This window comes from Rhea americana, unplaced genomic scaffold (genome assembly GCF_003343005.1).
Source record: "Rhea americana isolate MKP2758 unplaced genomic scaffold, rheAme1 scaffold_340, whole genome shotgun sequence".
Taxonomy (NCBI): Eukaryota; Metazoa; Chordata; class Aves; order Rheiformes; family Rheidae; genus Rhea; species Rhea americana.
This window is the reverse complement of record NW_028186469.1, coordinates 100,425-126,178: the sequence shown is the minus strand read 5'-3', so window position 1 is coordinate 126,178 and position 25,754 is coordinate 100,425. Positions and strand designations below refer to the sequence as shown.

Genomic DNA, 25,754 nt, shown 5'->3' with positions numbered 1-25,754 from the left:
CTGCTAAATCCAGACGAAGTTCTGGTTTTTTTTAAACGCAGATGGCATATTTGCCACTACTAAACTATAAAGAACTAATGTAGCTGAGTTATATCATTCCCACTGTACAATTCTTAAATGACAAAAGGCAGCAGATTTTCACCACCACCATCGCTATATGCTTCAGTGTTCATGAGGACATACATATGTACACTGTATCTATGCCACAGGTATTCTGCTTATCACACAGAAATCTTACATTCAATACAAAGTGGGAGGAAGCATCCTAAGCAGCCTGAAACTGAATGTTTTCATATTGGCAGTAACATCCAGTCCTGCACAGACCTATAAAAAGAAAAGCTGTTTCTCTGTTGACTGCTAACTAGGCATGTATTTTCTTCATTAAATGATGAGGAAGCTGTCTCTTGGTATGACTTAGAGCTCCAGTCTTTTAACCTACAGTCTACCATACATCATTGATTTGTCATATACAACCAAAAAGAGCAGGAGATTAGGGGAGAGGGATCAGAATGACACTTGAGATATGAACATCTACCAGAAGTTACTTCTACTTTCTTTTTTCTTAGTGTATTGGCATGGAAGAACTCTGCTGCATTCTCCCCAGCTCTACACATACAAGCTAGATCCTGTTCAGAGTATAAGCCTGTACTATCTCTTAGCTTACACAGGTGAGACAAAAGAGCACAAACCAGCTGAATAGGACAACATGGCCAGTAAAGCATTCAACATGTAAGGCCAATTTCTCTCACTCACTTAATCCCTACAGGATAAGTAAGATTTTATCACAGAGGCAGCCAGAAGAAACCTCTGCATAAAATAAAACTTCTTCCTTAATCTACGAAACCAATGAATAGCTTTGATGAAATCAACTTAATATTTAGATTCCACACTGCAAGTTGAAAGAACATAATAATAAGTATAATCTTCCAGAAGATTTAAAAAGAATTATTCCTGATGTTTCATGGCACTTTTTACCAAAGAACTTCAATTAATAATCTATAAATTAACTCATCAGCATCCTATGAAGGAGATATTTAGAAACCATCTTGCCATTTGCTGAAATGAAAGTATTTCCATTTCTTCTTATTAGAATATTGGTTTTAATGTTTACTCCTATATAAAGGACAGCAAGAGCTCAATAACGGCTATTAGCATTAGGACACTTTATGGCAAAGAGGGTGCAGCTTCTAGTTGAAGCTGTATGAAAAATTTAAGTGGTAGAAAGTAACTACCAAACTGGAAATTGTTCAAGACATGAGGAGTTAATATCCACTCCCTGAGAAATGTGCCAAGGAATTTTTGCTGTGCACACACACCTGGGACCTCATGAGATGCAATGCATGCTATTTGCAGCATGCTATGTTCTGGTACAGCAAAAGAAACACTACCAACTGATTCATATTCAATTATTTCTGACTCTGGATGCTCTGTGGAAACAATTCCTTCTCAATAAGAGATCCAGCCAGCGCCAGCATTTCCTGAGAGATTTATAAGACTCACAAAATAAACACTATGGCTACATCCCAGAGCTGTAGAAGTGAACAGGGAAAACACTGAAGAATTCTCTTCCAGTATTGACAGGTACTAAGTTCCACTTTATTCTGAATCAAATAACTGATTTTTTAACTATCACTGAATCTCCAGGCAATAAAAAAATAAAATAAAATAAAATTTCATTACCAAAAATTGGCTCTGGAGTAGTGTTCCATGTACAGCTGCTCATCGGAAAAAGGAGCCAAATGAATGTCACTAAATGTTGGAAACATCATTCCTAGTAAACAAAAGATAATATACAATAGCAATGCAGAGTCCCACAGACATTTCTATAGGAATGTCTTCACTAGCAAGAGACCACCACTTCAGAAGCAGTAGTTGCCAAACACTTCAATAGGTTAACATTTATTTTCATTAATAGATGGATTACTGAAATCTGAATATATTAAAGCAGTCAAAAATGAAAACAACCCACAACAACTGGGTTGGACAGATCAAGAAACTTCATAAAGCCCTAGTCTTGTATCAAATATATGAATAAATTTAGCTCTCTTCAAATGAAGTGAAATGCTACGTTCTCAATATTCTCCAAAGGAACATCTTTTTTGCTTAGACTTCGCTCAATAAACATTTGTGTAAAGAATTTTCACTAAAGGTCAGATCTGATCCTCAGTTAAACTGTTGGCTATAGTTTTGGTCAAATTCAGAAGAACTAGTGTTAAGGATTTAAAGTAGTTATGAATACCTCACTCTATTAGGTCTTTTATCTAGGAATCTTACAGGACTTCAGAAAAAATACTGAAAAGTTTACTCACACAAAATATATATTATAAATCTGCTTAGTGCTGAAATTGTGGCTTGAAGATTTTTACATCTGTTAAGTGGCAAATTAGGGGCAGTGTAGGGGATGAAATCCTGATCTATTAGCTTTCAAGTATGTATGTAGGAACTCACACCCTAATGTCCAAGGAAACCAGAGGATTTTTTTTTTTTTTTTTTTTTTAATTTTTTTTTTTTTTTTTTTTTTTTTTTTTTTTTTTTTTCCAGTTTTTTTTTTTTTTTTTTTTTTTTAATGGTGGATATTGCATCAGACTGCCTAGCAGCATCAAGGGAAGCCCTTGTATTCTACCATGTACATGTCAGGGAGAAGCAGGGAACACATCCTCATTATTTTGGACTATATATTAACACATTACTCTTCAGACCCTTTTCTACCTGACACAAAACATGATGCATAGCTGAAGGTAAGCAGAAGGGGAAGGAAAAAGAAATTCTTTTTGCAAAGAATTTGCACGTAGGAAGAGTCTACAGGAATTTAAAAAGAGAACACCGCTCAGTCACAAGCCTTTTAATATTGGCTGTAGGGAGCATAGTAACACATTTGAAGAGAAGAACTTCATACAGAAGGTTTCTAAACTTAACGGATTATGTTTCTGCTACTAAATACTAGCAACTTACACAAGATTTCATGATTTTGGTACACTCCATAGAGAATCATTAAGTTTAATAATTGCTGCATAAGGTGATTCAGGTAAGTTAATCACCCCCACTGTACAAGTAAGGAATCAGAAACTGAGGCACGTATCTTCAAAAGTATCCACTCATCTTTAGTCCCGATGAGAATAAACTGCCTGAAGATCAGTTTTCAGAAGCCCTCTGAAACCAGGCCCTGAGAGCCTTAACTGGAGACTTAAGGTCAGTGGCTGACTTTTGAAAAACACTACCCAAACATATTTTGGACGTTTGAAAGAATTCAACAGCAAAGCCAGAATTAAAACTGCTTAGCTCCTGACCTTGAGGCACAGATTCAATCTATGCTTTACAAAATTTCCACCCTGCAGTAATCGCGCTTGAGAAAGGCTGCTTTTAAAGAGAGACTTTATAGTTCATTTTCAGCATTCATGTAGGAGAATTTAGCACACAGCAATTAGATGCTCAGATTTGCTTCACGAAGAACATTACCATGAGGTCTTGGATCTTAAAGATTCCCTTCAAAATTCCTCCAAACAGAAGGGGAATGAAATACAGAGTACTAAATGCTAGGAATCTTTGACATGCCACTAAAGCAGAGAGATCCAAGTATTAGAAAAAGTATTTGGGAGAAACCCAGTAAAAGGATGTCAAAACGATTTGAAATTCATAGTTTTTCCAACAAGAGTTTGCATTTTTTCCACAAAAAGGTCATCATATTTGGCCATCCTCCTCTCTTCTACACTGCACTGCCTGGCCTTTGAGGTTAGTGTGCCATCTTGTTTTGTGATACACTGCAAGAGATGCAATCACAGTGTAAATAGTGGTACACTAAGATCAAAACATGAACAGAAAGTAGTAGCCAAATAGCAATGTATTTAAGAGCCACCTCCAGCACAAAAACAGCAGGGAGTTACATCCTGGAACAATGGCAATGGAGGCTGCATCATGATATTCATCCTCTTGGGCCCTTTAGATGGGGGTGGTGGAGCTAGAAACAGAATGAAACCCCACAATCCTGGACTATCAGTGTTGGTCTTTCTTCTTTCTGAAGCTTTTTATCTTCCTTTTCTATACAAAGGAGTAACAGTGGTGACACTTACCATTTGATTTCAGCCATTTTTTTGAATGGAGGTAACTTTCCAACATCCTTTCATTGAACAGCATATAACCCATCGGTTCAGAAATTATCACATCAACTCTCTCAGGTAGGGAGATCTCCTCAATTTTTCCTGACAGAACTATGATCTTGTCAGAAAGGTTGTTACTTCTCACCAACAGCTGCAGAAACAAACAAAACAAAACAAACAAACAAAAAAAAAAACACATAGAAAGCATTGGCTTCTTTGATTAGCAAAATTTCTATCAGAGATCTTTGATTAGGATTAAGTCTCCTACAGCGTGAAACAACTACTAACTGAACTACAGCTGCCCTTCCCATAGTGTAAGCAATTCTTCAGTTTCACAAAAAAAGCTGTAGGAAGTTAAATGGTACGTAAGAACACAACCTGTCAAATTTCAGTAAAACTATCTCACAGTAACTGAAAAGGATGGGTTAGACTAGCAGACAGAAAAAATTGTATTTCCTTAGGAATTCATTCTAATGTATGGGATTTTAATGTTTATGATAAGGAATTAATCAGTGTTTTGTGATTTCTGAAGATAAATTCTGAGAAAGTTCCTTCTCTCCTCTTTATATATTCAAGAATTTTACATGTATTAGATGAATCAGATATACATTCCATGCCAAAATACTAGTGTTCCCTCACAGGGAATTTAAACAACTTAAAATCTCTTCTTCTTCCTACAAGACCTTAGATTTATCTAGCTTTTTCCCTCCATTAGCAACTCTTTGTTATCTAAATCCCAAACAGGGAATCCACTTTTGCTATCATGAATGTTCTAACTCTTTAACAACACAGAGCAAACTGTGTAACATTTTGGAGAAAAATATTACTCCAGGCAAAGCTACAGAAAAAAAAGCCCTCACTGAGAAGGTGGTTATGAAAGCAGACAGTTGGCTAACTCTCACTCAGAAGGAAAAAACCCAGACACCCAAGCATAGACCTCTGGCAGTGACTGCTGTCATTTGATCTTTATTCTCCTGCAATGATGTGAAAGAAGCTCAGCTCTGCACTTCTTTTTGCCAAAAAGGAACAGCCTCTCTATTAGCAAGTTTATATTCTGAAACCCAAACTACGAGATATCTGTGACTTTGGTCAACTTGTTAGTCTCTGAAATAAGTCAGTTTCAAAGCAACTTCAGAATATTTTGAACAAAATAAATATCTTTGAAGAATCTGGTCTACCCTGAAGATGCTTCAGCATACAGCTGCAGACCTTTTCTCTTCCTGCTGCCATGACAACCCCTATACAGGGTGGAGGCAGAAGAAACCACCTGCATGGGATGTGGATGGATGGAAAAATAAGGAACCAAAAGGGAAAAATGTACCCAGAAGAAGATGGAGGTAGCCAGGTGGAAATGAATACAGAATAGAGGCTGAACCATTTATATGTACTAAAAAGTACTCCTTCCTAGAAGATGTGCTTGCACTGGTATAGTTATAACATCTATAGAAATGCATGAACTACTTCAGCAATCTTTTTCCAGTACAGACTGGGCAACAGATAACAGATAAAAAACATACACAGTGTGTGACTTTATTCTAACTACAGAATGAGACTACTATTGCTATTGCTTAATTCTACCATCTTAACAAAYGGCATAGTTAATGATTTTCAGACATAACCTGCTACTATACACCATAAGCATATTTAATGAAACAAAATCCATACTAAATAAATACACTTTTAATTAACTAAATAGCACTGGTTTTACTTAGTTTGTATCCATTTTGAAAACAGGCTAATAGGTGGGCTATTTCCTTTTTATTTGGTTTTCTTTCTTTTTTAATAAAAGTGTTCTTTAGACCAGAGACTATGTCAGCAAATACATTATGTAATTTCATTCTGGAAACAAAATTACCATTTTGCTCAGAGGTGAACTCTTTACCTAAAAATAGCTTTAACTATGAAGTACAAGCACAAAAGCAGCATGGGTATACAAGGGCGAGAAGCCTAAATCATTTTCAGACACTCACAGACTGTGACAGATAGCATTTACAGTTGGCTAGAGGGCAGCAGAATATTATGATCTCCACTATGTGTGGAGAAGATACTTACACTGAGAAAATATTTACTGTCACTGGAGATAATGTCAGCGAGATAAATTGAACATGAAAAATATTTAAGTTTACTATTCCATATTATTATTATACAACCTTAAAAGATCAAAATTTTTTTTGCTTTCTTACTTTTAGATATAGCCAAAAAAACCTCCAAACATAGTCAGTACTAATCCTTTCCTGCAGAACAGAGTTATGACTCAGTAAAATTAAAACATTCTGTGCTTTCAGTCTTTAGTTTCGCAGAGATAAAATTGCATTTTTTATAAGGGAGTTAAGGTCATGTCAGAAGGTTTGAGCCATAGAGTCCCAGGGAACAGAAACTTCTGCTTACTTATATAACATTCTTCTCAATTTCCTACCAGTATGGTCTGATTGTAATCTGAAGAGCCAAGGCAATCCTACATCTGCCAGAACCTCAGTCTGCATACCAAGATTGTCAGGAAGCCAATGAATGGCAATTTACATAAGAATTTTTTATAAAGAATTGAGAGAAACTAGATTAAGACCTCTTGATTTATTTCAAACAGAAGATCATCTGTCTTAGGGCAGCTACTTGTCACAGACCTGCAGATGCTCTTGCCTGCAGTTCATTGACACTACTTTTATTTTTAGAGCAGTTTAATTAGCACTAATTAAGAGTTCTGTCAAGCCAGGTTGATGGCAATAAAAAAATAGTTTTTGAACTTCAAAAGGGAAAGGGGAGAATTTGAACAGTCAGATGATATTTCTGAAACTGGAGTTTACCATACATTTATGAAACTCTGATTAATGGCTCATCATCACATGAACAGAAGCGAAAAATCAATCTACTTTGCATTAAATATTTCAGAGCTCCATTCTTCCCAAACACCATGTATCTTTTTTTCCAGAAAACTAAAAAACTACAGAGATAATAGAAATAATTTATAACAGATACAGAACACAAGAGTATGTTATTTCTACCTTCACAAACGTGGCTTTGCTTCTCATATAGTGAAATTGGCCATATCACTTAAAAGATATTTAATGCAAGCTACTACCTTCATCTCTTCATTGAATCTTCTAACCTGTATCTTTATGTTGACTATTTTTAACTATTGTCACTAAATTAAAGTTTTTAAAAATATTAGCAAATTTTTATTTTTTTAGAACTCTTACTGACAAATGGGGAACAAGTAGCTAAGGGTGATGGTAGCAGAACTTTTGTATTTAGTGCTTCTGGGAATCATTAACAAATCTGTGGCAAAAGGAGAGGAGGTATGTGTGAGTGGGTGAGTTGACAATGTTTTCACTTCCCACACAGTATTTCATAAATTCCTGCAATCTCCAAGTCATGGTCAGCACAATGTGTTTGAACATAAGAAATAAAACTGTTTCAGAATTTCATAGCTTTTGTGAAGGGGAAAAAAGGCTTGAAAAGTATATAAAATGTTTCATTTCACCTTTTATCTTCTGGATTTGTCACTAACTGGAAGGAATGTGCTGTTTTCAATAGCTGCACTGTCTGGTGACTGGTCTCCTGGATTTCAGGAAACTTTGAAGCAGGGAGAGACTACACTGATGGAGGATAAAATTCACTTCTTAAAATACAAATGGTTAAATTTGTATCTTGTATATGAATTCACTGCAAAAGAATTGCATCAGTCTGCCACCAAATGTGGCCATGTTAGTGTTCTGGGTTTTTCTTCATCCTCTTTCACTCAGCATTCATGAAAATTAAACATTCAAAAGTCTTAGACAAAATAAGAAAGGTTTATTTGACAAAATCCAGATCAAAACTTGTTTCTGCAGTACATTCAGGTAAATAGAAGCCTCTCATATATCTCTTCTCTTGAAAGATCCGGTCTACATCAAGGCACAAGAAATCTCCCACCCAGCTAAAGAGAGACACAAAAAGAGGCCCAGCTCTTGTATAAATCTGATAGTCAACGTCATAGAAGCTACGAGTAACTCAAGTTATCTTACATATGACTTCCCCTAGAAAGATTGTGCCAGCTGTCTTACATTCTGAAATCAGGATCCATCGCTAATGATATGTGAGAATCTGTTTTGCTTTGGCACAAAATTCTGCAAAATTCTTCACAAAAAACCCACCAAGCCCTAGAAATAAAAAAAAGTTTGACTTCCAAGGATGGCAAATAGAATAACTCTACCAAAACAGAAAACAACATGACAACATCCTTAATAATTAAAACAAATAGTGAAATGGCTTTTAATCTAGCTGTGCAGCTACATAGGTCTTAAATACCTCTTCAAAAGTATGTGTCTTTAACAAGTACTACTGCAGTTAAAATCATCAACACATTTAATGCTGAGAGATGCAGAGAAAACAGAATAACTTCTTCAGTCTCTTGCAAGACTCAGAGAAGGACTCAAGTTGGTGAAACCATACATGTTAACAACATGTCTTTGTGAAACACTTCAGAAAACACAAATAGCAAACATAATCTGGCACAAACATTCTCTGTGGATTTTTTAGGAGTAAATAGCAAGGCTACAGATAGCCAACTCAAAACCCTGAATAAAATGTGAGAGCCTTTCACAATTGTCATGAGATGCGAATATAGTTAGGCAGGTGCAAAAAGAAAGTCAGAGAGTCTACCAGTAAGCTCCCTACAAGTCTACCTGCTCAGATTTTGCACCTTTGGGGTAGTTGTATTTATCCAACTTTTAAAGTCACTTTTCTGGCCTCTCTTAACATGTGTTGTCAGAAGTAATTACACTTACACCAGAATTTAAAATATAAGACTCGGTCTACACTTAAGATTTCATGTAAACTACTCAGTTTCTTAAATCTAGAGAGAGTCTAAGTGTCTAAATGAGATGCTTATTCTATAGTAATTCCAAAGATTACAAAGCTTTCCTTTTTTGTACTGAAGATATCCAGCTGTGTCCAGCTGGAGAAATTCAGCAATTTAGCTGAATGTAGCTACATTAATTATATAGCTGTATTCAGCCAAAAAGCTGAAATCCACAATCCATCATTCCTGAGAGGAAAAACTGCTATGCTGCCAAGTCTTTATCCGGTAACCCTTTGCAATGAAACGTCCTGTCAATCTTTTTTATCTTAACTGTGCGCTATCACCATACCGTATAAACCCCACAGTAATACTTGTGATATACCAGATGAGATGGCAAACAACTTAACACATCATTATATACAGTTAAAATATTTTAATCTAAACAACAAAAAACATACAGATGCGGTTTGTTTACTGTACAGAAGACAATATGGTGTACACCAGTATTACCTAAATAGTACATTCTAAATAGGTGTAAACATTGTGGTAGTTGAGAAAGAATTTTTGCAAAAGTACCTGCCCCCAACGCGTGTTAAATGCCTTTCTAAATTCCTGAAGGTGTGCTGCAGGGAGAGTGAGTCTGTAAGTACCCTCATAGGAGCAACCACAGAGTCTGCTCAAGGCTGGTATTTTTTTCTCCCTAATGTTCAGCTAGGCAAACAGAGAAAATAGCAGTCTTAAACACAGGTACTTACTATGCCCTTCTGATACTCTTACAGACAGCAAAGCCCTTCACTATGGGTAATTTTGTATTTTAATGATATCATCACTAGCTGACATCCTCAGCACAATCATATTTTCCTCACCCGCAGTAGCTCTTTATTCAAGTGCTATACATGCCAATGTTCCTTGGTCCTACGTAAGTTGCTTAGAAGACAATTTAATGTTTATACAAAACCACCAGCACCAGTTACCTGTAGCCTTATTTCTTCTGCCTGTCCCACCCCCCTTTTTTTGGCAACAGATTTACCATAACAGTGAATTATCAGATCAGGATTGTTTTCATCTCACATCTCACATCACCACTAACAGCATTCACTCTGAAGAATTTCCTCCCTACTACAAACTGTTTTGCTAGGCCAGGCCTACTTCAAATTTCTTTCTCTGTCCTGGGCTGAATGTGGAAGGAGCCAGCTGTCAGTAGATATCTATCTAAGGCATGGAGTCAGGGGACAGAAGAACAACTCATGCACATTCACAACAACCATCTCCAAAGGTACATAGGATTTCCTCTCTCCTCTGCCAAAATTTTCAAAGGAGGGGAAAAGACAGCAGGCAAATCTGGCATATGTAAGAGCCAAGGTGAAACTACCATTTTCTGTGTGATGTTACTGAATAAACAATTTCCAGTACATTGACAAGACTGACATAAAAGTGAACAATAATATTGAGAACTCCCTTAAATGCTATTCTTTTCTGTGCAGAGAAACATCAGAAGTACTGGAGGGAGAAAAATGTATTCCTTGTAGTAATGACTTGCACTTTTAAATTGTATATATTATAAATTATCTCTCTGTTGTTGTTTTTAGTTCAAATGAAAATACGTTTTTTACTAATTTGTATGAGCTCCACTGGAGTTGTGCGCAACACACAYATACCATCATAATAAAGAGACTAAGGTGTCTCTGGCTTTTCTGAACAGTTTAATGAGGCCATAAAAGAAAATGAAAATGCAAGCAAATTAAATTGCTGTCCAGTGAAAAAGCCACCCAGCTACTGCACAGAACTCAGTGACAATGACCTAAACTACTCTTTAGCAAATATCTAAACCAAATGAGTGACTGAGACATTATGTTCCCCACTACAGCAGCTGCTATGAATTTTCCTTTAATCTTTTATGATGTTCTACTGTTGTACACCTGTACAAAATACACAGTCTTTAACACTGTCATATAGCTATCTGATTTCCAGTATTTTTTTAATTTATCATTCTTTTTATATAAACTTCTAACCACAAAAAGGAATCTACTTTAAAACAAACATATCTCTTAGTGAAATACTATAGTTTTAATGTGCACAGCTTAAGTTCAGTTGCACAGTTCGTAATTTCTCTTCAGTCAGTAGATTGTTATACTAGATTCACACACTTCATATTAAAATAGAAAAAATAAAAGAGAAAATATGACTTGTTAGTCCCACCTTCAACAGCATATCTTACACATAGCTGAAACAGACAGCAAATTTAATGAATTCATGCAGAAGTGAAAGGAGAACTGGATAGAAAGTAATGCTCTTCTCATAATCCAGATACTGGATAGACTATGCTAATTCAGAATGAAATCCTATTGTGGAATACTAGAATTCTGTATTTAGTGTCTATAGTATGCAATAAAAGCATTAGAAAACTAACCAACTAAGTATGTTTTTATTAAATAAACCTAAACTCTTAAAACATACTATGTGCTAACAGATCAGCTGACTTGCCATACAGTTTATGAGAGTGAGAAGGTTTTCATGAGAAATTATGACTATGTGATTTTTCTTCTAAAACTGAGCTCATCTTGGGAAAAAGAGGAGAGGGAAATGATCACATATCTATGAATTATCAAACAGAGAGTCTGGGTAATTGCCTTCACTTCAGCTAGTATTCCTCAGTACTTATAGCTGTATAATGTTCTTTATTTCTCTTCTTAAACTGTAGTTTTAAGTAGTTTAACATTTCATTTACCCCAAGGGAAGAGCGATTCAATTTCTAAAACCAATGGATTCATACTGTTTTTCTTTTTCTAATAGTAAATTGCCAGGTATTCTACTCACATTTATATACTCTCATAAATACATACAGTATTTGACAGACAACAGATGCAGCATATATGTTTTCACAGCTAATGACTTTGCTTACCTCTGACTTCAAATCATATTCAAGACTGATCAAAAGTTTAACACATATGTACATTACGCTCACCTATTTGCTAGGACAAGCAACTTCTCTTTTGCTATTTTTATTACGATTTTATAAATACAACTTATTTTTTTCATGAAACAAAGACATTTGACAAACTGTACCTAACAAGATCCTTAATGAAAAAAAGAATCACCTTATACTCTTCCCTCTGACTGACAGACAGCTCACCTTTCCATATGTTTACTTTTTTTAACATTTTGACAAAACGACAGACATCAGGAAAAGTTTTCCCTTTAATTAGGAAGATTTTTTTCTAACTATCCAAATTATCATAAAAAGATGGAAATGTTCTTGCAGTACATATCTCCTGAGTCAGGCTATAGTTCATCCTGGCTGGCTGTAAGAGTAACACATACTTAATTAACAACCATTCATCAATAGTAACAAAAATTAGGTGGGAAGAGAAACTGATTATATGAAATTCATCAGCTGAAATTTATATAATAAGAATTCATACACATATCTTAGAAAAATCCAAGAGATTTCAGTGTTAAAATATTTTTATTCAATATATAAACGAATATATAACATATATGAAAGATTACAGAGAATCCTATGTAACAGCTGGAATGAAAAATGCAAACACTTTATATATTAGTAAGTATTTCTACCTGGAGAGAAATAAATGTGTTTAGCCTCCACATTTGCTTCTTTAAGATCCAAACAAGTTCTCCTAGTTTCCAGCAGTAACACATCTACTTCAGATTGTTATAGCTGACAACTGGTGTTCACTAGCTCTCATTAAGGGCAAGGCAGGATTGCTGTATCAGGATAGATAGCAGTTTTCAGTGATCTGCTGTGTACTCTTTTTTTAAGCTTAGAGGAATTATTGACTCAATGCTATCTGCAAACATCAATATTCTAAATTAGTAAAGCAAAAACAGAAATTAACATCTAGATAAACCAACTTTTTTCTAAGTAGGGGATGAAGAAATCTTCACTTTGCCACTTTTCACTCTTCCATATTTTAAGAACTCAGACAGAGGTAGTCAGCGCTCGCAGAATTTAAAGTAATATGTTCACATTGCTTCCCACCCATTTAGATGTTTATCTGAATAAGAAAACACTGCAGACTGTGGGAAAAGTCAGATTTTTACTGTTGCTATTACCTAGAATTGGCACTTCTTAGGAAGTGGATTTCTCCTAAAGACACTTAGTTATTAATCTCACTTTTGTGCTTAACAAGCTTTGAATCATATTAGAATACTTCATTAAAAATGCTCCAAAAATATATTTTAAAACCGAGAGCATTCTTCAGATACATATTTTTAGACTCAAAAACATTTTTTCCTACAAAGGTTGAAAGAGCAGACTAGACATACTTAGCAGGAAACTCAGTCAACTGGCTGATCACACAGATTTCAGAGATCTGTGAAAAAACACTTAAGTATGCAAATATGTAAGTTTCTGTGCAAAAGCACAGAACTAGTGAAAACAACATCTAGTTTAAAAAAACATATTTTTGCTTCTGAAAAGTCTAATCACAGTTATGTACATTCACAGGTTTTTTTACAGAAATAACCACCATATATGTTAATTGGATACATTCTAAGATTTAGAACACCTTCAATAATTACCTTCTGAAAAGTGTTGGCACTTAGACCTGACTTGTTAGGCAAGCTAAACTGAAATTTTGAATGCAGAGGTCTAGATCTTTCATGTTTTCACATTACATCATTTTGACACTTCATTCAAATAAAACACTTACCTCTGCGTATTTTGCTACTAAACTGGCTTCAACTGCATAGACTTTTCTAGCACCAGCCTGCACTGCAAAAAATGAAAGGATTCCTGATCCACAGCCAACATCTAGGACCACCTTGAAAACAAAAGGCAGATCAAAAGGAGCAAAATTATGAGAAGTCACATCTTGACACTTGAGTGAGAAAATTTTCATAGCTGAACCCTGAGTTCAGTAAGTGTGATTTTTTTGCCTTAATTTTACAAATTACACCATGACACCAGGAATAGCTTCTTACTGAAGAGTGTGAATGTCCTTAATCTTTATTTTGCAGAAAAAGCACATTTTAAAAAGAATGTTGACTATCCACATATAGATGTGTGTGGCATGGTGGAAATAGGTTTTATAATAAAGTCTGTTTAGGAGAAAAATGTAAACATTTACCTTAGACTAAATACCCTGGGAGGGAGAGAAACTAAGACTACAATAATTTTTTGAATTGAATTTTTTGAAGGAGTACAGAACAATGTCTTTTTGAATGAAATAAAAATCATTCTTCGGTGGGGAAATACCTTCAATAAAAGTGAACTGTATCTTCATTGGAATATTGTTTCTGTTTGCTAACATCAATATTATATCTTTAATGATTTGTTGGATGCAGTATTTGTTGTAGTTCCTCAAACAAATGTTAATCTCAAAGCCTCACCTTTTCCTGTTAGCCAGGATGTGCACCTGTTGCAAGCCAAAATGTCAGCTAAAATGTTTCAAGGGTCAGAATTCTTGTTTTAGTGTGTTGAAACTCTGCACTTCCACTATGCATGTTTGCTGTCAGTGAAGCCAGAGCCCACTTTAATGGTCCAGATAAGCCTCTAGTGCTAGCTTCATTCTGCAGCAACTACCATTGTACACATCACTCAACACACCACCGTAGAGGCCCTAAGTATACAGACAGAAAGACAGACTAACTGCTGGAAAAATAGTTAAGATGAGAAACATAATCAATTCAATGTAAAGTACATTGATCTGTCCAATGATTTAATATCACTACTTTGCTCCCTCAAAATTTTAATACTTGTGAGAAAAGTATCACTGAACAAGCTCTCCATCTATATTGGATCCTCCTGTGATCTGTGATTGACTGAAAACAAGCAGTCAGAATTCTGTAATTCCTGTGGCTGAAAATCTTGTAGAACTTCAAGCCAAGATATGAAATTCAGAAGCAAATGTTAGACAATTTATGTCACCTAGAACTGGAACTTCCTAAGATTTCGAATCACTTCAGCTATGAAACTGAACTACAGCCCTGATCCAACCTGAGTCAAACCCTGAGCTCAAATATAATATGGGTTCAGAGTGAATACCACAGCTAAGTATACCACTAGCTTCCCCTACTCTCTGTCCAGATTTCCCATTGGGTGTACACTGCTTACCAGCCTTTAAAAGCAGAGAAAAAAAAATTGTGTATTCAAGCAAAACAGTTTTGGCAGAAAAATCACCTTTCAGGTGTATGAGCATGTTCTACTCCCCAAAATTCACTCTACATGACATGTAGGTTACACATTACCAAATACAGTCCAGCACACATGGTTTGAATCTGTTATACCTGCTATAGATCTGTGTTACAGAACTACTCCAATGCAAAATAAGTTAACAGTGCTTCTGTTATTGCACATAGTTTCAAGCTGGGTGTAGGAGCCAGAACCTTCCCTTTATTCATATCTTCTTTCCTAGCAGAAGATTTATTATGCTCATTTTTTATATCACAGATGACAGGCTGTCAAAGATCCAGTTTTCTTCTCTGTGCTTTTGGCAGGTATTAGAATATGCTCCCACGCCCAAAGCAACTAACTCTTCAGAACAACAAGTGACAGCAAATGTTGGGTAAGAAAGTAGAGAGGAAGTCCAGGCCAATTTCATTGAACCATAGGGCTGACAGAAGGTCCAATAGACTAGTTCTAAATGCCCAAGGAGAACCACAGATATTATCAAGCTTTCTCTCTGCATATTTGGAAGTTAGAAGGAAAAGCCAACTGTTCAAGTTCAGCAATATAAATGCAATGGAGAATGAGGTTTTTTGTTTTTGTTTTTGCACTGGATCTGCTTACAACGCCAATTCTTACACTATACCTATGTCTGCGTCAGCAGATGATATGACTGAATTGGAGTATTTCTTTTCAGGATGAAATAGGCTCCAGTTCCAGAAGGGAGCTGCTAAGGGAAAAACCGTGTGAGGACAGGAGTAGACTGCAAAACATTGGGGAGGCTGAACAGGAGATGGACAGGATCTTCACAGAGACTTTTCAAAGCCCAGGCCACAAAGTGCAAGGAAGGAGAAACAGCCAAATGGTATGTTCAAGTAAGTGGAGGATGGAGACTCCCAAGATGGAATGAAAGCCAGCTGAGTCTGAAGCAACTGTCCACGCCCAAAAGGAGGAGGAGGCAACGGCTATAGAAACCCCTTCCTGCAGGGGACAGAGGCACTTATCTGGTGATCTGACATGCTGTCTTGAGAGGCTTCTTGCACAGCAAGGGCCCAAATTTAGGCTGTTAGACAAGGAATGATTAGGCCCCTCTGGTCCATGGATTATTTATTACCAATTGCCCCTCATCCATGTAGACACCAATGATATCCTCAGATACCAATGATATTTCGGTGATTACATGTAGAGTCCCTGCAGATAAGGGTGAAGCACATGGGACCCCAATCCTGCCAGTGGGAGGGACAGGCTCAGCAGGAATAATCTAACCTCTCTTGGGTATTAGTACATGGCTGTGCAGGACTATGGTTTTTATGATGACAGGATCCTGTGGAGGAATGAGGATTGCTGGGGATAGAGGGATCCACCTGAAAAATGGAGCAAGAGCACTTTTGCCATTAGGTTTTCAACATAGTGAAGCGGGCTGAAAAACTAGGTCTATGCTGTGGGAGATTACGATAGCTTCAGGAAGTGTCCAGGAGACAAACGAACAGAAGAGAGTCCCATGCTCCTATTATGAAAAGCAGCATGACAGAGGAGCCATCTGAGATGCATGTACACATACACAGCATGAGAAACAAACAGGAGGAATCAGAACTTCATGAACAGTTACACAGCTATGATTTCACTGGGATTACAGAGACATGATGAGATAGCTTGCACAGCTCATGCTGTCATGGTAGCTAGAGACTGTTAAAAAAAAAAAAAAGGCTGGCAAGGTCAGGAGAAGGGGTTGTGCTCTATGCAAAGGTATGATTTGAGTGCATGGAGCTTCACTTTCATATGGACAATGAGCCTGTTAAGAGTTTATGGACAGCAGTAAGAGGACACAGGTTAGGGTTATAGGTGATACTGTGGTAGGCATCTGCTGCAGATTTCAAGGGATTGACCAACAGGAACCTTGGTAGCAAGTCTGGTAGCAAATCTTTGCTTGAACACTATGCAATAGTACAGGCTGGGGCTGACTAGCTAGAAAGCAGCTTTCCAAAAAAAGACTTAGGGTCCTGCTGGACAACAAGTTGAATATGYAGCATCCCTTGCAGTCAAGAAGGCCAACCACAAGACTGCATCCAGCAGAAGCCTGGGAAAGTGAACACATCCACTTGTGAGATAGTTTTGGACCATTTAGGTCAAAAAAATACTGCCACTTTGGAGCAAATCCAACAGAGGTCCCCAAAATAGGGCACTGAAGGACAAGATGTATGAAGAGAAGCTTGAGAGAAATGTTTATTTAGTATAAGCAAAAGCATGCTAGGGGCAGAGCTTATTGCTGTCTTCATCTGTCTAGTTGGACAGATGAAACCCTGCTACACAGCTCCAGAATTTTGTTTGCTGTTACCTGCCTAGACATCACAAGCACAGGTCTGACTGTCTCAGCTGCTATTTTGAGACCTCACAAGCATTCCTACTTGGCTGTCAGACTACTGCTTATAAATTATGTGCTTACAGAAGGTCCCATGTCCCTAATATTTTTTTTAAGTATTTTCATTAACAATTCTTATTTTTAAAAGGAATGGGTGTTTTAGGAATGTAATAGCAAGACCTGCTGATGACACAAATTTAGGTTACTCAAGAGCAGAGAGACTTAACAAAGCTAGGTAACTGGATAAACTAAAATGAATTCAATTTTATGCTGATTAATAAACTTTCAGGAAATATGAACCATTCATGTGCTATGCAAACTCTAAATGTTCTCAAATAGACAGATGCAGTTAGAGGGAAATAAAGCCCAGATTTCTAAGGAATAGAGAAAAGAATAACTAAGCCGTCAGAATTCTGTAACACAAATCAGTTGTATTGCTTTGCCTGCAACATCATGTATAATTCCTGTCAATCTCTCTCAAAACAGGTGTAGTAGAATTAATGGTGGCTCTGAAAAAAACAGTGAGAATACTAAGAGGACACAGGCAATTTCTTCTAATAGAAAAAGACTGAGAGGACTGGGAATGCTGACCCCAGAAAAACAGAAGAGAAGAGAGGACAAGTAAGAACAGATGACCAAAAAAAATCAAACAATGGAGGAGTAATATAAAGAAAGTCAATTGGGAACATGAATCCACCTTTGCCTCATAACATAAAAGCAAAATGACAGAATTAGAAAGTTGACAAATTCAGAATCTTATTAAAGAAGACTCATTTCCACATAATGTACCATTACATTACAGAACTATATTACAAAATTTGTTGCTGTAAATATCATTAAGGGTGGGAAGAGACCCAAGAGTGCACAGGATGGATCCTGATCAGAAAAGTCACTAGAGTTAGTGCAACTAATTTCAACTGAAAAAAAAATAAAGGAAGTAAAAACTTTGCAAAAGATATTAAGCYCTATGCTTTGGATTCCAGGAAGCCTAACAAAGTACAACTGGTAAATGACTGAGAGAGAGGTTATCCTACATCTCCTCAGTGTAAGTTTTCTTGTGTCTTTCTCTGAAGTGTCTGGTCTGGAGAATTTAAGAGGCAAAGTACCAAATCAAGGAACAAAAAGTCAAGAAATAAGCCTGTCTGGGTTCCCTGATTGTACACAGAGGATAGTAGAGGAATTTGTAACTCCCGCTTGGATCTGTTTTCTGGATCATTCATCCTAGGATGTATAGTGTACCATCAGCATCATGGTGATGGTACATCATCATGCATTGTCATGCACATGTTTGACAATGACATTACAAGTATAAACCACACACAAGTTAGCAAACTCATGCACAAAGTCTCAGGTGAGAAAAGGCTGCAGTGTGATCAGTGCTGTTCAATGTGAAGTTTAAAACTTAATCAGGATATGAGAATATTTAAAATTTTTAACAGGGGATTCATAGAATCAGTAAGGTTGGAAGGGATCTCTGGAGATCATCTAGTCCAACCTTCAACCGAGTGGCCCATACAGGGATCAAGCCCACAACCCTGGCATTATTAGCACCGCACCCTAACCAACTGAGCTAACCCTAACCCCTACGAGCTTACCTTGTCTTTAAAATCTATGTGGTTCTGTAGGATAGCGCTGTGATATGTGGCTGTCCTCACAAAATCCTGCATCATATTCTGTTGCTGAGATAGACAGCCATAAAACTAAAAGAACAGGACAAGAATAAAAATATTAAAAAGATGAAGCCCATCAAACTTTTCTGTTCTTAAATTACCAAGGGTCTGAGCACTCATTGAACAAAACTGAGCTATATTCCTAAATGACCTGGTGATGAAGGTCAGGAAAACAACTGTAACCCGGATTCCACAAACTGGCACTGAACAGTTTCATTACCTGAAAATATTGAGCAGCAGATGCTTCATCTGTTCGCTGACTGAACACAGAGTCTTCCCTTTTTTGGTTACAGCACCTCTTCAACATATTTGAAAATGTGCTGTATTCTGGAAAAGAAAAACAGAAAATACACAAATGTAGTAAAGCAACACTAGCAGAGCAGAATAAAATAAATGTCATGCAGTGACAGGGTAGGAACATATTCAGTAAAATTTCACATAGATTTTTCCTTTATCTTACAATGTTCATAAATATATAGCAAACAATTTCAAATTTCATTAAACAAAAAGCTGGTGAACAGTATCTGAAGTTGTTTTCACAGGGAACCTGGATACATGCAAAGCCTTTGTCCAGGATTCTCCATTACGGTCACCAAAATGCAGTAGATATCTGTGATGATATCTACTAGATACTAGAACCCTAACAGAGGAACGGCTGAACATAAGCCTCAACATACTGCTTTAGGTTAATCTCTAATAACTTATGCTCAACACAGAGAACTATATGGAAATACTGTGAGATGCATGGATTTGAGTTAAGAGATTTACAGCCTACAATTAACCGAAGTTGATTGGCCTAAAGAGTCAGGCTGAGGACCACATACCTTTGTTTAGCAGCAGTCTAGCTAACAAGGTCAGAGTAACACTATTTAGGCTACTGTAGGCATATTCATTTTTGATATTATACAATTAACAGGAAAATTCAAGTGGACCTAGAAAGCAGTTAGTCAGTAGACTGTATCTAGAATGATACGTAGGACAAGGGGGGTTGGAGAGGGAAAGAGTATGAATGACAACAATAAAATAAATGATCAAATTTTTGCATCTTCTGGTCATATGAAAACAAGAGAAGACAAAGAAGTCAAACTATACTATGCTAATAACCAGAGAAACAGGAAACTCCTGCACTGTTCAGGTTTTCAAATGAAAATAACAAGTGCCTGAAACATAAAATTATGTGCATTGCGAAGAATCCATTTGGCAATAACTTAGACCCCTTCTGAAACAAGGAGTGCCTTTGAAAAGCATAACCAATTAATAAAACTAACATATCAATACAGTAACAAGGAAAAGAATTTCCTTCATTATTTCAGAAAATTCTGATATCCTGAAAAAAAGATTTGGTTGTATTGATCTTTTTCCACTGCAGAAAGGTGACTTTTGCAAAAGGAAGAGAAGTAAAAGATGGCAATTCCTTCAAAAGATGGCTTTCCTTCTACCTTTGGAAATCAGGGCAATCTCAATTTCAAGCTGTCTGAGAATGAAAAAAAGACTTCTGTTTACATATGTACTTACAAATATACATAAGCACAGATGCTGGAAAGTCATGAATAAAGTAATTTTGAGTTCAGTGCTTTACTCTTTACTCAGTCAAAAAAGTTTGAATAGAGAGTTGACAGAGATCCACAGCAGAAAACTTTAAATCCTTCATAGAAGTGTATGACAGGTAAGATTCTAAATCTAAAAGATTTAGAATTCAGTAAAAGCTTCACAAACTGCTGCTGTCATTATCTGAGCCTTCTAATCTTTGCTCAGCTAGAAATCATTACAATCTGAAAACTGGATGGAAAATGGTCTTCCTACCAGGCAGTCATGCATTGTTTCACTCTAAGAATTTTGCACTGAAAAAATTTGACAAACAGCCACGGTTCCTCCAAGAAGCCTGAATCAATTGAGGAAACAGTCTCTTGAATGTCTAGGCAACCACAAGCTGGACTAAACATAACAAAATCCACTCCTAAGCCTCCTGGAATAAGTAATGTCTCTCAGTTGAAATTATGAACAGTCTAACGGATGCAACAAAATCAGCATGTTGAAAGCCTGGAGCAATAGCTCTGAGAAGCACTAGATTGAATGAATAAGTCACTTTAACCTTACACCACTAGACGACTGTATGTGTGGCAGAAGCTGTAAAACACAGCTCATCCATTTATTCAAATAAGCTTCAGCTGCTGAGGAAATCTGCCACAGAACTGATCTATTACTACTGTGCAGAAGATTCTCCTGCCATTTCTAGGTCAGGGAAAGTCCCACTCTGTTACTTCTGACCTTTCAACTTCAATGGGAAGAAGATGCCATATTAAGCATCTCATTTTGGGGTGATCTGGGGATTTGAAATTACTTCTGAATTGCCATTACTTATGAATTGCAGAAGTAATAGTAAAATGTCAAGAAAAATGTGCAAATGCCACCATCATGCCCTTTTTACTCCACCACAATACAGATAATGTGTAGAATATTAGAGTAAGTGACTGGCTCATGGCAAGGTATGAAGAGAGGCCCAAGGTGCAGACAGTGCCAGTGGTGGCACAAGCCATCAGAAAAAGATTGCTTTTAGRGACAGTCTAAACAGACAAGTCTCTCTGTTCCTTCAATGCATGGAGAGACAAGAGCAGAAAGAACACTGGATATTGCAGATCCTCTCCAGAGAATCACCCATTATCTTAAGCTTCTCCCATATTTTTCCTGTCTGAAGGTTAGAGATGATTTAACAGGTTCAGCAACATGCTTGTGTTCTTTCTTTTCTATAGTCATTTTTCATGCACAGTATTATTCGCACACTTCTGTCTGACTTTTTGGCAGTTTTGATTAACACTCAGAACATCATCTTTGGCATCTAGGAACTAGAATGGATTTTAAAACAAACACAATGTAAAAAAAAATTTGGAAGATGTTAACCAGTGAGGTTAGGCAGTCTCCATCCTTGGAAGGGCTGACTCTGCTGTGAATAACAAGCTGGGCCAGATAACCATCACAGATCACTTCCAATTGAATTATTCTATGATTTTATGACAAAAGTATGATTTACTTGTGATATAATACTTCTTTATATACAAACAAGATGTTTGCAGATGGAGCTGTCTACAACGCTGGTAAATTACAACACTAAGACTCATTGAGTTGTAGAGTATATCAAAATTTAAATAAATAATGGGGGGCCCTGAAAGCTTCTCCACAATCTTTCAGAAGGGATCTCAGATGCTCTTATATTGTATTTCACAATAGATAGAGAGAAATGGGTATTAAAGTTGTGGCCAAATTTACACAAAGACTATTGCAATATTTTAAACAAAACTTTCTAAATCATCCTATAATTTTGAAACTTTTAAACTAGGAAATACTAGATCTTTTATCTATTTTATTCTTCTTCAAAACAATGGATTTTTTTTATGTAAACATGCTTTCTCAGAATATAACTTAGGCTTTAATGAAGGAAGACTATTGGACTCAATATACTATCACTGGATGAAATGGATATACTGAGACAGATACAGTGCTTCGCTTATCTCTTCTGATTATAAATGGTCACAATGTTGAAAGTATCTGTATATTAACGGTCTCTTTTGCTCATGCCCTTTTGCTTAGGCTTAGGCAGAATCTCTCCTGAACTGGTGGGCACAGATGTGTCTCAAGCACAGGCACCATCTGCTAACATAGAAATTAGTGGCTATTCATTTTCAAGATATTGATAATATTTTCTGACACGTATCTTGCCTTACTGGAATGAAGTACTGGAATGAAGTACTGTTCATTTTAAACAGAAAATTATTCCCCTTCCCACCCCCCTGCCAAAATCTCCTCCATTCTTACCAGAACACAAGACATTAGAATTTAAATGAATTTTTAAACATCCAGAATGACTGGACATATTTCTGAAACAAACATGCTGCCACCTCCAAAACAGAATTAGCACCTCAGTATTGAAATTTGTAGACAGGCAGACACAGCAGTGAAAACAGAGGTTGAGAGTTCAAGAAAGATCAAGTATCTTATTAACGATACTGAATCTGAGTAGAAAATCTAGAGATCTAAAATATCATATATAATTATTTTTTTCTAAAGCTGTGGGAAAATTATGCTAAATTACTTGCCTACGTAAGAAAATTACCAGATCACAACTGAAAAGTCAAACATTAATATTATCTAGCCAAGAAATGGCCCAGAATACTTCCAATAAAAACAATGGAATGTTACAGGTTAGTTACAAAGTGGGGAGAAGAGACTGACTTTTTTGAGTTATCTTAATTTCTCCTTCTGCAATCAGCATCAAACAGTACTTCAAAATGCTAATGCTAAAAACATTTCTATAGAAATATTCAACTGAAATCTTGAGAAACAAAAGGTACTGCGAACAGTGCCAGAAGTGGTTAGGTCTTGAGCTTCTTTTTAGATTTTACTACCTTGAAAACAGTCAATGAGTCAGCCAAAAACACTACAATAAACTGTTCTGAATGACAGCCTCTACTTGGATCAAAAAACTGTGGTGATCTGCTGCTGCAATGGCAGAGAACATCAAACATGGACAATGACAAACGTGGAGGTCTGAACAACAAGACTAACAGATACAGATGCAATGAAACGTGTTGTCAGAGGCAGTCTTTATTCTTCAGATTTGCACACAGAACAGCCGTCTTTAAGATCAAATCATAGATACTTGTCCGCGCACACCACAGCTCTCAATTCCTGGGAAGTTACTACCAGATACAACCTGGGAAGTTACTACCAGACACTCAATTCTTTGGAAGCTGAACAGGTTAAACCAATAGCTGTTTACTCCTGAAGCCCATCCAGGTTTTGGGACACACACATAAATGAATGAACTTAGGGAAAGCACCTAAAATTAGCTTACTGTGCAGCAATGCAGAAACTGGAGCACAACACAGAGCCAAAGTCTCTGTCCCAGAAGTTAAAAAATTAGGGATGAGAGCTGTGCATGTAGTGTTGCTTAAAATAAAGTCCTTTTTGATTTCTGAAGATGTCGTATCAGTAGTAGAACTTCCTGCTGCTCTTTGAGACAAGACGCTGGAATATTAGATTTCAAGACTACTGTTAATTGCAGAGTGGCAGTTATAGTCATACGTGTTTTATATGTTCTCGTCTCAAAACATTGCAYCTTTTTCTTCATTCAGTAAAATTCTCCAAAAGTTTCAAGATACAACATTAAAGACATTTGTGAATTTAACTGCATTCTAAATCCGCTAAAATTAAAGTAGCTTTAGGTCAGGCTGATTCTTCCCTTTTAGCATTGCTGAAAAAATTTACTACATTCAACAGAGACTAGGAAGCAACTACAGAGTAACATTGGACTGTTACTTCATGGATCGCATTATTTAATACGGATTCTTAGGTTAAAACTGTTGAATAGTTTAATTGCAACCAGTCAGTCCACTTCTAGCCTTAAAAAGTATTTATGTACAGATTTAATGGGGAGCTGAGACTCTTAGAAAGTATCTAGAATATGAAAAGCAAACAACTGTAACATGTAAATTAAAATATATTTCAACTTTTTCTTTTTTCTTTTTTTTTTTTTTTTTAGAACAGCTGAAAAATCTAAACAACCAAAACTGGATCTTGAAATAGCAACATTCTAAAATATAACCAGTTTTATAACTGTGTAACTGCAGGAAATTTTTCCAGATGAGCCATGTGTAAACTATACACCAGTTTCAAAATCCAGTGTGAATATTACAATGGAGTAAGCCTATGTAGATGTACTTCACCAGGAGATTTTTGAATTTTTCTAAGGTGCATCTCTATTAATATCTTATGTTAGATTAAGAGTACATTTTTAAAGCCTACCAACTAGCTGCCCCCACTTCCTATGCTCTGGTTTGCATGACAGAGTGGTCTCAGCATACACTAATCAGACTCCTTCCACATGAAATTAAACCAGCACACGCACTCCAAAAGTAAACCTAATGCACTCCAACAGTAAATAAGCCCTAAATCTATGCGACCAAATTAGGCCTAGTCCAAAGCAAACATGCCCTCTATTCTTGCCTCCTTCCCCAAATGAGGACAGATTGCATCTCAGACCCTCATCATAGATTGTTCCATTCTATAAATTAGCTCCTTTTCAACTGCACTACCTTCTAGTAAAATCATAGATCAACAGATCATTTGCTATTATGCTGAAATGGTATTTAAGGAAGGAAAAAAATCCAAAATATCTTAAGCTATACTACATACCTTTGCTTTAATTATATTCCAGTAACAGGTACAGTTTACATATATGAAATTAAACTCGTGTATTACATATTTCATATATATACCTGTATATATATATATATACAAGCACACACACACAGTTGTATATCTCTATCTCAATTTTATACACGGAGATTCCCAAATAATATATACTCAAAAGAAGTAAAGCATAAACAGTAGATTTTTTTTCCTGTACTATGCTTCCATGTAGGTGGCACAAATTGTTAGAGCTGAACAAAAATTTTTAAGGAGAGCTATGCTAGTTAAATGCCACCTAGAGACAACAACTGTTGGCATATCTAGCACCTAGGCACACTATGCAAGCGGCTGGTGACCGAGGTTAAATTTTCAAGACAAGAAAGGAATCTGCATTCTATTACAATCCTGAAAGAACAATTCATCCTATGCTCATCAAATAATTCTCTGTTAAATTAAGCAGGGCATTTCTACGCAGGAATAGAGAGCTGCATACCAAGTCTGCCACAGATGAGTTACACACTGGTTGGTTGATCTGTTCCAG

The 25,754-nt window shown here is 36.5% G+C and overlaps 1 protein-coding gene across 3 annotated transcripts in view; it reads right to left on the bottom strand.

Moving 5' to 3' along the window:
• Positions 1-25,754, bottom strand: part of LOC146592213 (histone-arginine methyltransferase CARM1-like) — a 64,088-nt gene that overhangs the window by 11,903 nt on the left and 26,431 nt on the right. For all 3 annotated transcript variants that reach the window (XR_014896642.1, XM_085311423.1, XM_085311424.1), the window contains exons 3-7: positions 19,248-19,354; positions 18,953-19,057; positions 13,545-13,655; positions 4,068-4,245; positions 1,681-1,771 (exon numbers count right to left, since the gene is read on the bottom strand). Coding sequence is in view for 2 of the 3 variants with exons in the window: in XM_085311423.1 (XP_085167549.1) it covers positions 1,681-1,771; positions 4,068-4,245; positions 13,545-13,655; positions 18,953-19,057; positions 19,248-19,354 (592 nt within the window). In the remaining variant the exon portion in view is untranslated. The remainder of the gene's footprint in view (positions 1-1,680; positions 1,772-4,067; positions 4,246-13,544; positions 13,656-18,952; positions 19,058-19,247; positions 19,355-25,754) is intronic.